Below are 15,446 nucleotides of genomic sequence, written 5' to 3'. Positions count from 1 at the left end.
GTCAAGTTCCATATTTGTGGTCTCCTCTCTGTCTTCCCTGCCACCATCTCCTCTCACCATCTTCTCCTGGATGCCTAGATAACAAGCTTCTTAACGGCCTCTCTGCTTCTAGGACCACCCCATTGTCCACATGGCTATAATCACCCAAAAGGTTCTTCTTGCCTTTTGCACAGATAAACCAATTCTCTGAGACAGCATTATTGCAGTAAAGAAAGAGTTTAATTAACACAAGGCCACCAAGTGGAAGGACTGGAGTTATTACACAAATCAATCTCTCCAAAAACTCAGAAGCTAGGGTTTTTATGGATAATTTGGTGGGCAGGGGTTTAGGGAATGGGTACTGCCAACTGGTTGAGGATGAAATCATAGGATTGTGGAAAATGTTCCTCGTGCACTGAGTCTGCATTTAGTTGGGGGAGGCAGGCCCAGTTGAGTCGTGTGTCATTGGTCCAGGTGGGGTCACTTGGTTGCCTGAATGCAAAAGTCTGAAAAACATCTCAAAAGACCAATCTGCAATAGTGCTGTTATCTATAGGAGCAACTGGAAAAGTCACAAATCTCTGGCCACATGACCCTGAGCAGTAAGGGATTATAGAAACTATGCCTACAGTTTAGCAGAACTCAGGTCCCTCCCATAATCCTAATCTCTTGGCCTTTCATTAGTCTTACAAAGGTAGTTTCAGTCCCTGAAAAAGGAGGGGAGCAGTTTTAGGGAGGGACTATTATCATCCTTGCTTTAAAATTAAACCATAAACTGAATTCCTCCCATGGTTAGCTTGGCCTATGCCCAGAAATGAGTGAGGAGGGCAGCCAGCCAGTGAGGCCAGAACCAAGATGGAGTCAGCCAAGCTAGACTTCTCTCACTGTCATGATCTTTGCAAAGGTGGGTTCATGACCACTAGAATGATCTTCCTCACACCCCAAATATGAGTGACGGCTAATCCCCTTTGTAAAACTTTTCAATGACTCCACATTACCACCAGGAGAAGGCCCAATGCCTTAGCCAAAGTACAGGCCCTCTCTCACCTGCCTCTGAAGCCTCCTCTACACCCTAAGTACCTCACCTGCTCTTCCCCTCACTCCTCTCCAACACCAAACTCCACATATGCACAACTACCGATGCTTCCTCTGCCAGGAGCACTCCTAGCCAACAGTCCTCCTTTCCCCACATGCCTTGTGTGGTGAGTGCCATCTGTGTATATTCAGAGACACAGCTAAGCACCTTCTCCTCCAGAGAGCCAGTCCTCACCAGTTTTCTTCCCCATTGCCTGTGGGAGAAGTGGCCACTCCTTCTTGTCTGGCACAGATCATAGTGTCCATTTTACTTCCCATCTGTCTCTGCTATGTGCGCTTCATTGAGGGCTGGGACCACCTCTTATTTATCTTCTAACTCTATTGCCTATATACCTATGACAGTGCCTGGGAGACAGTAGGTACCTAAAATGTAGATAATCAATAAATCAATCAATGATCAGAATTAATTGAATGCATTTTAAATCCACAGATTTGTGTTTGCTGATACAGACAATAAAAACATAAGGTAAATGCCACACAAAAACATTGACATAAAAGTCAAACAAATTGAAAAATATTCTTACCTTCAAAGCATCAGCAAGCAACTTAGGAGACAAGTGTAATACCCATGAATCAATACATCCATAAGCAGACAGGACAGGACTCACGTTTCCCAAAGCTGAGCAGCTGTATACCACTTTCACAATTTGTGTCATATTTTCTGAAATACATAAACTATCATGCACTTAAAATTTCTATAGATTACTCTTTAATTAAATATATTTTTAAAAGAAATGTTATAGCATTGCCAAAAATAGAAAGCTAGTTATCATGTGTCATAAATAAAAAAGCCTCAAAAATAAATGCAATTAAAAGAAAACTATATTAATAGTATTAAGTGACAGTTAAATACAGGTACTCCAAGCCTGTTGTTGCTGGCAGTGGTGATGGTGTTAAAAATGGAGATTAGGAAGTGTTTCATGCTTTTCATGCTAAACAAACCACTAAAATACTAGAACCAAACTGAGATTGTGAGTGAAGGTTAGGATCAGGGTTAAGGTATCTCCTTGATCTATTACAAAAGACTGAGATTAAATCTGGAAATACCTTTCTTCTTATTATTGAAGGCTACTTAGTGCCTTATATATCTCATGTCATCAGAGATGCCATCCACACTGGGAAACACTGTCCTAACCTATGAACCACTGAAAAGAAGGCCACAGATATTCAAAGAAGGAAGAGACCAGCTTCCTAGAGAAGGCACTGAGGAATGAGTCAGTCAGAAGAATGAAGGGAGGAAAATGATGAAAAGGAGGGAAGGCAGGAATTCTTCTGATAACTGCAAACCGAGGCCAGGGAGGAAACCCATCCACTGAGAGGAAAGGTGCAAGTGAGGGAAAGAAAACAATGAGGTGAGTGGGTTGAATAGAGGCAAGTAGGGAACTTAAAAATCGGAAACAGAAGTCTTCACTTGATGATGTAGGTAAGAGGGAGACAGAGAGGGCTCTTGAAGAGGCTAGGCCTGGTGCGGTGTAGTTTGGGAGCAATACTCAGGTTGGGGATAACACTATGACCCATAGTTTATGTCCTATATGGGGTTCTCTAGAAACAGAGATCGAAACAGGAATTCTTGTTCAAGTGACTTACTGGGGGAGTTCACCAGGGAGAAGGAAATGGGGGAACCAAAATAGGGCAAAGAAAACTACAAAAATGTGGTTTTGGCTGGAGACTCCCTTCAGTGTGATCCCTAGGGAAGCTTGGGAGCATGAATTGCTCCTCAGAGCTGGTCACCACTTAGGCAAGGAGGCCAAGCTTTTGTACCCCTCCACATCAGTCATTGATGGAGGTCTGCTCCATGGCATGGGGAAAACAGCTTAGCTTCCAGGATGAAGTGACTCCCATTTGGTCAAGGGCAATTTTCAAAGAAGAAGGCAGCTGCAAGTTGCTAACAGCCAACACTTGTAGCAGCTTGGGGGATGGATCTATCTGCCAATTAAAGGCATCACAGCAAGGCACCATCAGCATCTACTACATCTGCACAAGCACACGTCTAGGGTAAGTTGTGGCTTAGCAACTCAGCCAACAGCAAACAGCAGTCAAACAGCCCTTGACTTATAATCAAGGAAAGCTCTAAGTCTCAAATGGGACAGGAAAGCCAAAAGACCTGGATGGCCTTCAGCCAATCATTTCACCGCTCTTGGACTTCAGCTTCTTCTTCTGCAAAACAAAGAGACTGGCCTGAGTAACCACTAAATTCCCTTCAGTCTCTGCAATTGTTTGATTCTAAATCATGGCATACTCAAATAGATATCAGATATCACAGCAAAGCAAGGGGACTCTAGTTCAGTAAGCAGATAAAACTTAGGACTCAGAGAAATTACCAGCAACACAAGATGAATGGTTCAAAGTTTGGGCAGGTAGATCAAAATTGGAGAGTCCCAGGGCATGGCTAATCATGACAAGCAAGCAAGAAAATGTAAATAAGAAAATATTGGCCAGGTGCAGTGGCTCACGCCTGTAATCCCAGCACTTTGAGAGGCCAAGGTGGGCGGATCATGAGGTCAGGAGATCAAGACCATCCTGGCTAACACAGTGAAACCTCGTCTTTACTAAAAATACAAAAAATGAGCCGGGCGTGGTGGTGGGCACCTGTAGTTCCAGCTACTTGGGAGGTTGAGGCAGGAGAATGGTGTGAACCTGGGAGGTGGAGCTTGCAGTGAGCCAAGATTGTGTCACTGCACTCCAGCCTGGCAACAGAGTGAGATTCTGTCTCAAAAGAAAAAAGAAAAAAAAAAAAAGGAAAGAAAAGAAAGAAAATATATATCACCATATCACAAAGGGGGATCTGGACTCTGCCTAACTCGGGGACTTACAAAGGTTTGCACCTTACAAGAATCTATTAGACCAAGGCCTGGGAAGCTTAGAGGCAAAGAAGGAAGCAGATGAATGAGGGTAACTGGCTGAAAAGGCCAGTGGAAAGGTAGCAGTGCAAATGTAGCAGGCAGATTAGAGAGAAAGGGAGGCAGAGAATAATATTCTATGACCTGGCTATGGAGCCCCAGGAAGCCTAGGCTGGGGGCAGGAGAAGCAGTGTGAGGAAAGATCGACAGAGCCCTTCCTGCATGCTACCAGGAGATGTTAAGATGTTCTAGATGCTCTGAACTCCTCTAATCAATGTTTTCACCTCACGCTTTTGATCACTCATGCCCAAGGACTCACACCCATGTAATACCTCTTGTAATTTTCTTCTAGTACCATGGTTTGGCAGAGGGGGTGAGAGGGGATGGGGCCAGGAATCCTGAGGCTCAGGGCTTGTCAGTTACTGGGTCAAAAGGAGATATTAGAACCCCTGAGTTTCCTGTTTTGGAAAGCCATCAGCAGACCTGGACTGTCCTCTTTGCAGGAAGAAATTCAGAGTCTGGCAGGGTCCACTTGATAGCAACCTGTGAAGCACCAAGAGCAAAAGCAATCTGGAGTCCCCTCCTCTTCCCTGTAACATGTTTTGAGGCCACAGACGCATTTCCCTCCCATTTTCCAAAGCTGCTGGGGGCCAGTCTCAGTGCATTTTCTGCTCTTCTCCACAGGGCTGGACAACATACACAGGATCACATCCCAGGGCCGCTATGAGCTGCGCGTGGATATGCGTGATGGCCAGGAGGCCGCCTTCGCCTCCTACGACAGGTTCTCTGTCGAGGACAACAGAAACCTGTACAAACTCCGCATAGGAAGCTACAACGGCACTGCGGGTACCTATGGCTCCTGAGCAGACCCTACGGGCAGTGGGCATGGGACAAGAGCCCCCAGATTCTAGGCCTAAGCTGCCTCAGGAAGCAGCAGCACCCACAGAGTTCCTGCATTCACTGCTGGCCAGGGAGAAGGGCCATGCCACTCGGAACCACTGGCAGTGGTCCCGGCTCTCCCTGACCACTCACCTAAAAGCAACTTTGCAGGACTTCAGTTTCACCATCTGGAAAATTGTAATAAGGATGCCTGCCCTGAGTAGTCAGAAAAAAATGAGACCAGTAGAGTGAATGTGCTTTTAAAGTTTAAAAAAGATGCAGTGTGAAGACGAAGAAGGATTGTTTTGCTTGTTTAGATTAGTCACTATGGGCTCTTACGCAGTGAGAGCAGAATCATCCACTGGGTAGAAATCTCCCATGCAATGACATCCAGGAAAACTATCTTTGAATTAGTGCAAATCATACAGATGTCGCCCCTCTCTGAGATGCCCCCAACACCCCACCCTGGCCATCAGCAATCATGCTAACACCTGGTCAAGGAGCAAATGATGCCACTTACCCTGTTCCTCATTGGCCATGTTCCTTTTCATTCCTCTGCAAGAATCACATAGATGGTCAGGTTTTCTGTGTAGATTTTTACATTATTTCTACCAAGCAGAACAACCATCTCATCAAGCTTGGTTGCATTAGTAGTTTTTTCAGAATATAACATCCAGTCTGCTTCTTGGGCTTTGCCAATCTGTTTCCTGTGTTCTATTATAACACATTTCATAAAACCTGATTTTCCAAATATTCTAATGTTTGATACTTGGAATTATTGGCCCTTTCATTAACACGAATTTTAGGGTTAAATGCTGGTGTGTAATTTTAGCAACATTTTTATGACTCTTGAAATTAAGAAGAGAATTAGGGTGTTGTCCTTCCAGTTACTGAATCTGTTCAAGTATTTCTCTTTTTAGCCAGATACTCCAAAGAGAAGACATGCTTTCCTTTCTCATGCTCACATCTGAGATCATTTCCAACAGCAATGACATCAGCCTGAAGTGCCCCCAACAAAAGGCCCAATTTGACACACTTTGGGCATAAAACAGCCATTGAAACGGAGCATATTAAACAAGATGCCAGACTAAATCATTTAAAAAATCACCTGATGCTATTCACTTCTAAGATTAGAATTGTGCCTGTAGAAAAGCCATTCTGATTTCTCCTATAGGAAAAGAAGCCAGCCTTCCAACTTCCCTACAGCACCCCCTCCCTCCCTCCTCTTCATCCCCCTGTGCTTTCATTTGCCTTTCTTGGGCCTGGCCCTTGCTCCCTCTGTTCCAGCTCTGTCTTGTTTCGGGGCCTATGGAGGCCAGAACAGGTGGACTGCATGCTACTCTCATGTCTCAGGGGGAGATCCTGCCAACAGTGTGGCTGTTCATCATCAGCTAATTAGGGTCTTATCTCTCACCTCGAATATTCAGTTCATCTTCTTCAAAAGTTGAAAAGTTGGGCTTTGTTAGGCTGCCATCCTCTCTAGGCAACATCACACAATGGTTGTTCTTTCTAGATCAGGTTTCTGGGGAGGAAGAGCCCATCCCCTCTCTTCTGGCATTTAATAACGCCCAATTCTCCTGTACCTTATCTTTAGTAGTTTCTCATTTTTGCTGGCCTTCTGAATCAACCCATCTCCAGGGCCTCTGATCCAAGTTCAGCCTTTTCTCCTGTTCCTCATTTCCCAAGGCTGCAAACATTCAAGTTTCTAGGATGCTGCTTGGATCAGAACTGAAAATTCCAAACTAAGTTATCAATCAGAGGTTGTTGAGCAGCTCCTAAAAGTTTATTGTGCAAGTTGTGGGGACTCAATAGAAGCATAAAACATGGCCTTTACAAAAACTAAATGTCTAGTTTTAAAAAAGAAACAGGAAATAACTCATCACACAATCAGTGGTACTCAGTTCTAGCTTTTTTTGTTTTTGTTTTTGTGTTTTTGAGACAGAGTCTCACTCTTTCACCCAGGCTGGTGTGCGGTGGCTTGATCTTGGCTCACTGCAACCTCCGCCTCCCAGGTTCAAGCAATTCTCCTGCTTCAGCCTCCCGAGTAGCTGGGATTACAGGCACACACCACCACGCCCAGCTAATTTTTGTGTTTTTAGTAGAGATGGGGTTTTGCCATGCTGGCCAGGCTGGTCTCGAACTCCTGTCCTGAGGTGATCCACCCACCTCGGCCTCCCAAAGTGCTGGGATTATAGGCATGAGCCACCATGCCTGGCCTCTCATTTCTAGTTTAAGGGGTGTTCGTGGAAGGGGAGTCTGGGTGGTGGAGGGTGGCATCATAAAGGCAGCTGCATTCAACTGTGATTCCCATAGTAAGGAAAACAAACCCTGGAAGTTACAGAAGGAGCAGATGCTGTGGAGGAGGGGAGGCTGTGAAGGGACTGGCAGAGCAGGGCAAAGTGTAAATTCAGGAGGAATAGAGAAGATTGGTGAGGCAGGTAGAACCAGATACAGAAGCTGGAAAATCAAGGAGCAGAGGAATTCAGTCTTCACATGGTAGCAGTGGAGGGCCATTGTAGGTCCCAAGAAGAAAAATAGAAGCGGGGTTTAGGAAGATCCCTGTGACAGCCACGAACAGGATAAAGTAAGTCCAAGCGAAGAACATAGAGCGGCTAGCGGCTGCTGCATTGGTCCTAATGGGAGACAGTAGGAGTCTTGACTAACGTTGCGAATTAAGAAAAAGGTATTATAAATCTGAACAGTGGTTTGAGAGACAGAAACCAGGACTTAATGTGTTAAACATATAAGGTGGCTATATGAGGCAGAAATGGGAAGGGGAGCCAGGCTTTGGGAGGATGTAAAGACCAACATTGGGAGCATGTCTGCCACAGTGGAAGGTAACCTCAGAGTGGAAACTGGAGAGAACTGCTCCAGGGGAATAATGAGGACAAATTCTAGATGACAGAGGGAGAGGCAGGGAGTGAGAAGATAGGATGTGAGTGGAGACCGCATAATCAAGGAACTGATGGTGAAAGAAATAATCATTAAGAAGTAAGATTAATCTAATAATTTTTAAGACAAAAGATACGAATGTGACTTAGGGTGAGAGGAGGTGAAAATTAAAAAAAAAAAAAAGATAGAAGAAAAAGGGCCGGGCTCACGCCTGTAATCCTAGCACTTTGGGAGGCCGAAGTGGGCAGATCATGAGGTCAAGAGATCGAGACCATCCTGGCCAACATGGTGAAACCCCGTCTCTACTAAAAATACAAAAATTAGCTAGGTGTAGTGGCGTACACCTGTAATCCCAGCTACTCAAGAGGCTGAGGCAGGAGAATCTCTTGAACCTGGGAGGCAGAGATTGCAGTGAGCCAAGATTGTGCCACTGCACTCCAACCTGGGTGACAGAGCAAGACTCTATCTCAAACACAAAAAAATAAATAAATGAAAATAAAAATAAATAAAAGAAAAAGGAAAAAGTAAGCAATATGTTTTAACTTTTCCAGGATCTGGAAGAGATGGGAAAGAGGGAGTTGTAGATGGTGGGGTTAACTCTAGATGGGCATAAAATCTGAGTCCCTGGAGACTGGAAGGGGAAGACAAAGAAGACGGGATAAAGATCACGACATGTTGAGTTAGGGCCTCCCCAGTGAGGGTATCAGCTTTCCCTATAAAATAAAGATCAACCTCTTGAGAGTTAAGTTGTGGCGGGAAGCATTGGAGGCATTGAGTGGCCACTGTGAGCCTAGACTCAGAAGCCACAGAATCAGAATAGGTCTCTCCTCGCTTAAAGCAAGCTCAAAAGCACCCAAGACTTCTTTCATTCAATAAATAGCATGAGCCCCTCCACAACATCCCTAGCCACAAATCCTGATCCTGCTAAAAGTCTTATCAATTATTAAAATTTAATTACAGTCTGATCCCTCATCTTAAATACACAATTTACCTGAGCCCCCTGCACAATATCCCCAAAAGAGAATACGCAGCCTCTGTTTGCCCCTCAGAATAGAAATCTCACCACCTCTTTAAGCAGTCTATTCCACTTGTGAACACCTCTAATATTTAGGGAATTTCTCCTTGTATATTTAGCCTAAATATGCCTCTTTTTTTATTATTATACTTTAAGTTCTAGGGTACATGTACACAACGTGCAGGTTTGTTACATATGTATACATGTGCCATGTTGGTGTGCTGCACCCATTAACTCGTCATTTACATTAGTTGTATCTCCTAATGCTATCCCTCCCCACTCCCCCCACCCCATGACAGGCCCCATTGTGTGATGTCCCCCACCCTGTGTCCAAGTGTTCTCATTGTTCAGTTCCCACCTGTGAGTGAGAACATGTGGTGTTTGTTTTTCTCTCCTTGCAATAGTTTGCTCAGAATGATGGTTTCCAGCTTCATCCGTGTCCCTACAAAGGACATGAACTCATCCTTTTTTATGGCTGCATAGTATTCCATGGTGTATATGTGCCACATTTTCTTAATTCAGTCTATCACTGCTGGACATTTGGGTTGGTTCCAAGTTTTTGCTATTGTGAATAGTGCCGCAATAAATACACGTGTCCATGTGTCTTTATAGCATCATGATTTACAATCCTTTGGGTATATACCCAGTAATGGGATGGCTGGGTCAAATGGTATTTCTATTTCTAGATCCTTGAGGAATCACCACACTGTCTTCCACAATGGTTGCACTAGTTTACAGTTCCACCAACAGTGTAAAAGTATTCCTATTTCTCCACATCCTCTCCAGCACCTGTTGTTTACTGACTTTTTAATGATCGCCATTCTAACTGGTGTGAGATGGTATCTCATTGTGGTTTTGATTTGCATTTCTCTGATGCCCAGTGATGAGCATTTTTTCATGTGTCTGTTGGCTGCAAAAATGTTGTCACCACCTACTAATCCTCATACTTCCCCACAGAATTTATTTAATTTTTTTCTCAATAGCCCATCAAATATTTGGTGACGGTGATCACAGGCTATGTGTCCCTCTTCAAGTCCGCTCTTCCCCAAGATACAGCCCAGATGTCCCAAGCACTTCTCCTTTGACATGGTTATGGTTTTTTCATCATCCTATTTCTTATGAATGGGAACTCTAATTTGCTGATGTCCCTCTTCCCATGTGGCCTCAAGTTCAGAATGTGGGTTCTTGGGTGTCATCTGAACAGGCCTGGTGAGGCAGGGAGAAGGTGGGCTGAAGCTGCATGGTGGTGACCCAGAATGGCCCAAGTCTGCCTGGTTCATCGCCATCTCCTCTGAAGACAGGAGGAACCATGAGTGGCCCATGTCCCAGTGCAGGCCTGGAGGAAACAGCTGAGGGTTGGGGGCGGGGTGGGCAATGAGATGGGGCTAAGTGGCGAAAGTTCTCAGCAAAAGTGGTCAAAGGGATTAGGAAGTTGGTTGGAGATTGTAGCATGGAAGTGGTTGGCCCTGGGGGTAAGGTGAATTAAGAGTTCGGTAGAGCCATGCTGAAAAACTGGGTGGAAATGAAAAGGTAAGTAGAAGGCTCCATAAGTGGAAGCCAGGTTTGCTGGAAGTGGGTCAAATGTCCAGAAAATCCTGATAAAGCAGTGACAAATGGGAGAGTCTCATGAATGTATCTTTTTTGCAGGGGACTCCCTCAGCTATCATCAAGGACGCCCTTTCTCTACAGAGGATAGAGACAATGATGTTGCAGTGACCAACTGTGCCATGTCATACAAGGGAGCATGGTGGTATAAGAACTGCCACCGGACCAACCTCAATGGGAAGTACGGGGAGTCCAGACACAGTCAGGTAAGTGATGCTCCACCTCTGCTGTGAATAAGCCCAAGCTGTGGAACCCATGCTCCCTTAGCTTTATGTTTTAAAGGCACACGCGAGTCCTTCATTTCCCTTTAAAAAGAAATATTTGGAGTCTTGAGAAAAGTAATGCAGACAATAGGATAAGATCAGGACAGAGTAGAAGCCAGAGGAAGGAAAGGAAAGGACCCAGGAGCCAGAACTCACCCAGAGAAGCCCTTGATACCCAGTCAAGTTCCCTTTCATTCCCTTATCCAGATGACCCCATGAAGAAAGCTTATCAGTTCTGAGGACAGCTTCACAGGCTCAACTTTACCCTAAAAACAGTCCCAGGAAGATAGAGATTGAAAATACCAGTCTGAACTGGACAATCTTTCCCTATCAGAGACCACAAATTTATAGACTGGGCTGGGTGACAGGGAGACCAGCAGGACCAACTAGACTTTCTAAGTGTTAACACTGAAACAGCCCACATCAGGGAAACCCCTCAGTTCTGGGCAAACCAAAAGGGTTTGTCACCCTAGGTAGAAACCGCCTAAGTCTCCCATTAGGAGTGAGCAGTCAAACACAGTTATTCTCTTCCAAATGCTTCCACCCTGTTGGGATTTCACAACCATCTACTGGTCCATGCCACTCCTGGAAGCCAAAAACAAAGCTGGCAATAAGGAATGACCTGCAACATGCTCCCTAGAAAGACCCACGCCAGCAGCACATTTAAGGAGAAAGCTGGAAAGAGACTCTGCCCCTTTCACTTTATTGGGAACTCGGCCTCGAAGCTTCATGTTAGCTGAAAATAGCTAACCCCACATTGTGGATTCCCTGTTTCCATAATTATCCTTTTTATGAAGTGGGGTGTTCCATGGTGGGGGATGACCTAACATGCTTTTCTTTCTCACACCCAGGGCATCAACTGGTACCATTGGAAAGGACATGAGTTCTCCATCCCCTTTGTGGAAATGAAGATGCGCCCCTACAGTCACCGTCTCATGGCAGGAAGAAAACGGCAGTCCTTACAGTTCTGAGCAGTGGGTGGCTGTGAGCCAACCAATCTTCTCTGTCATTTGTTTGTATTTTATAATATGAAACAAGGGGGGAGGGTAATAGCAATGTGTTTTGCCACATATTAAGAGTATGTGAAGGAAGCAGGGTTGTGGCAGGAATCCGTTGGCTACCATCTGCTCTTGGTTTCTGCTGCCCTGGAGCCTGACCCTCAGTCTCCATTCTCCCTCCTACCCAGTCCTCCTCAACCTTCACCTCCTTTCCCACCAAGGAGGAGATGTATGAAGTTTTCTTAAAGGGCCAATTCAAAGTGCAGATTGTTATGGTGACAGGCACATACCTTTTTCTATCCTTCTTCTGAGATGTCCTCCACCTTCCAGGTATTTGTGATTTTGTCACAGCCTGACATGGCCACGTTCTCACATTGGCCCACAAGAAAGAGCCTCAGCAAGAGAGGTTTGCCAACAATTCCCCTTAAGAGGAAACAGATCAACTGTACCCCATCCCAGCAACCCAGGTTCTTTTCCCTTTCTTCCTTCCTTCCTTCCTTCCTTCCTTCCTTCCTTCCTTCCTTCCTTCCCTCCTTCCCTCCTTCCTTCCTTCCCTCCCTCCCTCCCTCCCTTCTTCTTTCTCTCTTAACAGTATCTCACTCTTGCTCAGGCTGGAGTGCAGTGGTGCAATCTCAGCTCACTACAGCCTCAACTTCCTGAGCTTAAATGATCCTCTCACCTCAGCCTCTTGAGTACCTGGGACTACAGGCATGAGCCACCATACCTGGCTGATTTTTCTTTTATTTTTTGTAGGGATGGGGTCTTGCTATGTTGCCCAGGCTGGTCACAAACTCCTGGCCTCGAACAATCCTCCCACCTCTGCCTCCCAAAATGCTGGGATTACAAGCTACAGCCACTGCACCTGGCCCCAAGTCCTTTATAATGGGCCAAAGATTCTCATCTTCTGACACTCCTACTATACCAGCCACATGTCCTGTTACCTTTCAAGAACAGTGGCCCTTTTCTGGCCCTGACGGAGCCTTTTGCCTAATTCCATCCTATCTTAGACCCCAGAGCCTCACAAACCCAACCAGAATTTTGGAATCTGGTTCCCAAGGCATTGCCTGCTCCTGGCCCTGGGTGGCACAGTGGCAATGTGCCTGTGAGTCATCAGCCACTGCCCCCACCCTCAGGTCAGACAGTCACTTTCTGCAAAGGTAGGAGGGGGAGATGGTTGTAGTTTTTAGCACTTTTGGATCAGGCATTGAGGAAAGGACTGAAGAAGTCAAAATCAGGGCACTGCCGTAGAGATTATAGTTTCCATGGGAAACACAGATATTCCCTAGCCCTGTTTTCTCCATTTCTGGTCCTATTTGTCACAGATTTTTTTTCATGAATTGCAAACCGAAGGCCTCATATCTGTCTTCACCCAAGCCATCCTTAGTGTAGGTGGTTTAATAAGAGTCAGAAGAAGAAGGTATATGCCCAGAGAGCTATCCCCTGACTGATAATCCTGGAAAGAGGTTGAATTTTTTTTTTTTCTTTTTTGGTCCTGTAGGAAACAGGAAAGACCTCCTTAATAAGTTGAGATCATGAGAAGCCTTTCCATCTTCTTTTATTATTCTGCCTTGGGAAGGGAAAATGACAACAGCCAAAGGAAAATACATCCAGAAATTCAAAGGTGAATAGGTGATAACTGTGGGCCTACTTCCCATTTTATGAGATGCGCTGTCTTCACTAGCACGATTTGATTCTTAAGGCCAAGAGAGCTAGAGGCTCTAGAAGCCATGACCTTTCAATTTCTCCTCCAAATCAAATATCAGCAGCCATCCCTGCAACATCTGCCCAAATCCATGCCCAGTTTCCTGAGCTGTCTTCTCCCTTTCCTCTCCCATTTCTCAGGGCCCAGCACCATTTTCTGTAGTGCCTATGTTTGTCTGACCAGGGCAGTGTGTACCTTTGCCAACCAGTTACTGGATGAGCCTGAGTGTTGGCAATTTTCTAATGGAAACATTCTCACTCTTACCAAGTTTTGAGAGCCAGGATGAGCAGTCCCTTGGGCCGACCATCATGCCTCGGACCTCATGGGGATGTGGTCAGCCGCCGTTGACTGAAGGCACTTTCCTTGCCACAGGCTCCTAGGCTTTGTCCACTGCTGTGGTGTGGATGTGACAGGCATACCCTGAAAACCCTAGGCGCCACTTCCATTTCTCAGTTCACCATGGGCTTCAACAAACTGGGAGGAGGAAAAAACAGAAACAGATCCTTTCAACAAACATGTAAATTACATAAGACTTACCTAGAGATAGGGCAACGATGAATAGTAGGAAGCACATTGAATGGGAAACTTGAGGGCCAAGGTACAGGCCAACAGCTGTCATCTTAGCCACATGACATCAGCTGGGTTGTTTCACCTCTCTGGGCCGCAGCTTCTTCATCTGTCAGATGACAGATTAGACTAGAATGAATTCTAATTTCCCTTTCAGTTTTGACAGTCAATGATGCTAATCTGTGATCTGAAAACCTGAGTAGAAATTGGCATGGTGAGAGAGCACAATTAGGTAATGAAAATTCACTAGAATCCCTGTTTCATGAGGAAGGAAGAAAGGAAGGCAGGAAGGCAGGAAGGCAGGGAGGGAAAGAAAAGGAAGGGAGAGAAAGAAAAGAGAGAGATTGATTCAAAAGTCATAAGTAAAACATACAAACACACACACACACACACACACACACACACACAAATATTGCAGAAAAGATCATGCCGAGTAAGAGACTGAACTCTTTTTGTCCATAAAAACAGAGCCCAGGTACCTGGGTGGTGACAGCACAGCCCACTTCATCAAGGAAGTTGAAATGGAAAAAGATTATGTGTTGTCAATTCAGGTGAAAGTCAAGAAACATCAGTGGAAACCAAAATCTTCCTTTTATTGAAACCATTCTACATTATGGAACATTTTTACAAATAGTACCAGCGGCATTGCATAGCTTTATTTTGCAGCAAGAAAGAGACTTCAAAGATCAGCTTATTCAACCCTCTATAAAAGGATTTATAGATTCCTTTTATTAAGTAGAGTGATTTTCTCATGAGTTTTCACCATGTTTAAAAGACACTGTGCCCCACTCTCTTCCCAAGGTCTATGGTCAACTTGACTCAATGCTCTTAACTTTCCTTACTGATTCCTGCTTATCCTGCTCCTCCAAGCACAACTGCTTTTCCCAAAGGTAAATCCAGTAAGCAATACTCACAAAGCACCCACCCTAAGCACACCAGTTTCCCTCAAGGGACTCAGAAGGAATCGAGGTAGACCCTTCTCAGAGGCTGTTTGACTGCAGACACATCAGGATACGTACTTAAACCCAAAACCAAAACCACCACCAATGACTGCAACAGATTCACTGTCTAGACCCAAGGTCCAGGCAGTTTCCCTTTTATGCATTTCTCCACCATAAAAAGATAGTTTCCAACATATCAAACACACATTCACCAGAGTTATTTCTACAAGGTGAAGGGGTCAGGTGTAGAAGAGGTGGCAAGAACGACAAGTCTATGGAAAACTGCTGACCTTGAGACCAGAGTGAACTGGTGGACGGGGACTTACTAAGTGTGGCCACAAGGTGGCAGTCACCTCCTGAAACCCTGTGTGAAACGTCAGTGGGGTTGAGAAAGGTCTCCAGTTTTTCAGGAAAGCAGAACCAGGACCCAGGAAAAGTGGCCAGCTGATTTGTATGGGGGATTGATTTGTAAAAGAACAACAACAGCATATGGCAGCAAGGAAATGCCAAGTAAACATCTACAAATGTTTGAATCCACCTGTCCCTCACCTACCAACTTACCCCTCTACTACTCATCAAGTGGTAAGACTCCTAACGCCCCACTTCCTTCCACCTGAGAACCAACCAGCACCCTGATATTTCAAAGCCAGACCTAAAGAACCATGGTTGCC

General features: G+C 45.1%; 1 protein-coding gene across 5 annotated transcripts in view; it reads left to right on the top strand.

The window, feature by feature from the left end:
- TNR (tenascin R) overlaps positions 1-14,865 on the top strand; it is a 428,883-nt gene extending 414,018 nt beyond the window's left edge. For all 5 annotated transcript variants that reach the window (XM_045393008.3, XM_045393002.3, XM_005540057.5 and 2 more), the window contains 3 exons: positions 4,598-4,759; positions 10,347-10,510; positions 11,419-14,865. In XM_045393008.3, coding sequence (XP_045248943.2) covers positions 4,598-4,759; positions 10,347-10,510; positions 11,419-11,538 — 446 coding nt within the window. In that variant the 3' untranslated portion in view covers positions 11,539-14,865. The remainder of the gene's footprint in view (positions 1-4,597; positions 4,760-10,346; positions 10,511-11,418) is intronic.
- The last annotated feature ends 581 nt before the right edge of the window (positions 14,866-15,446 follow it).

Source organism: Macaca fascicularis, chromosome 1, assembly GCF_037993035.2.
Source record: "Macaca fascicularis isolate 582-1 chromosome 1, T2T-MFA8v1.1".
In the NCBI taxonomy this organism is placed as follows: domain Eukaryota; kingdom Metazoa; phylum Chordata; class Mammalia; order Primates; family Cercopithecidae; genus Macaca; species Macaca fascicularis.
The sequence above is the reverse complement of the archived record's forward strand: the minus strand, read 5'-3'. Positions and strand labels throughout refer to the sequence as shown.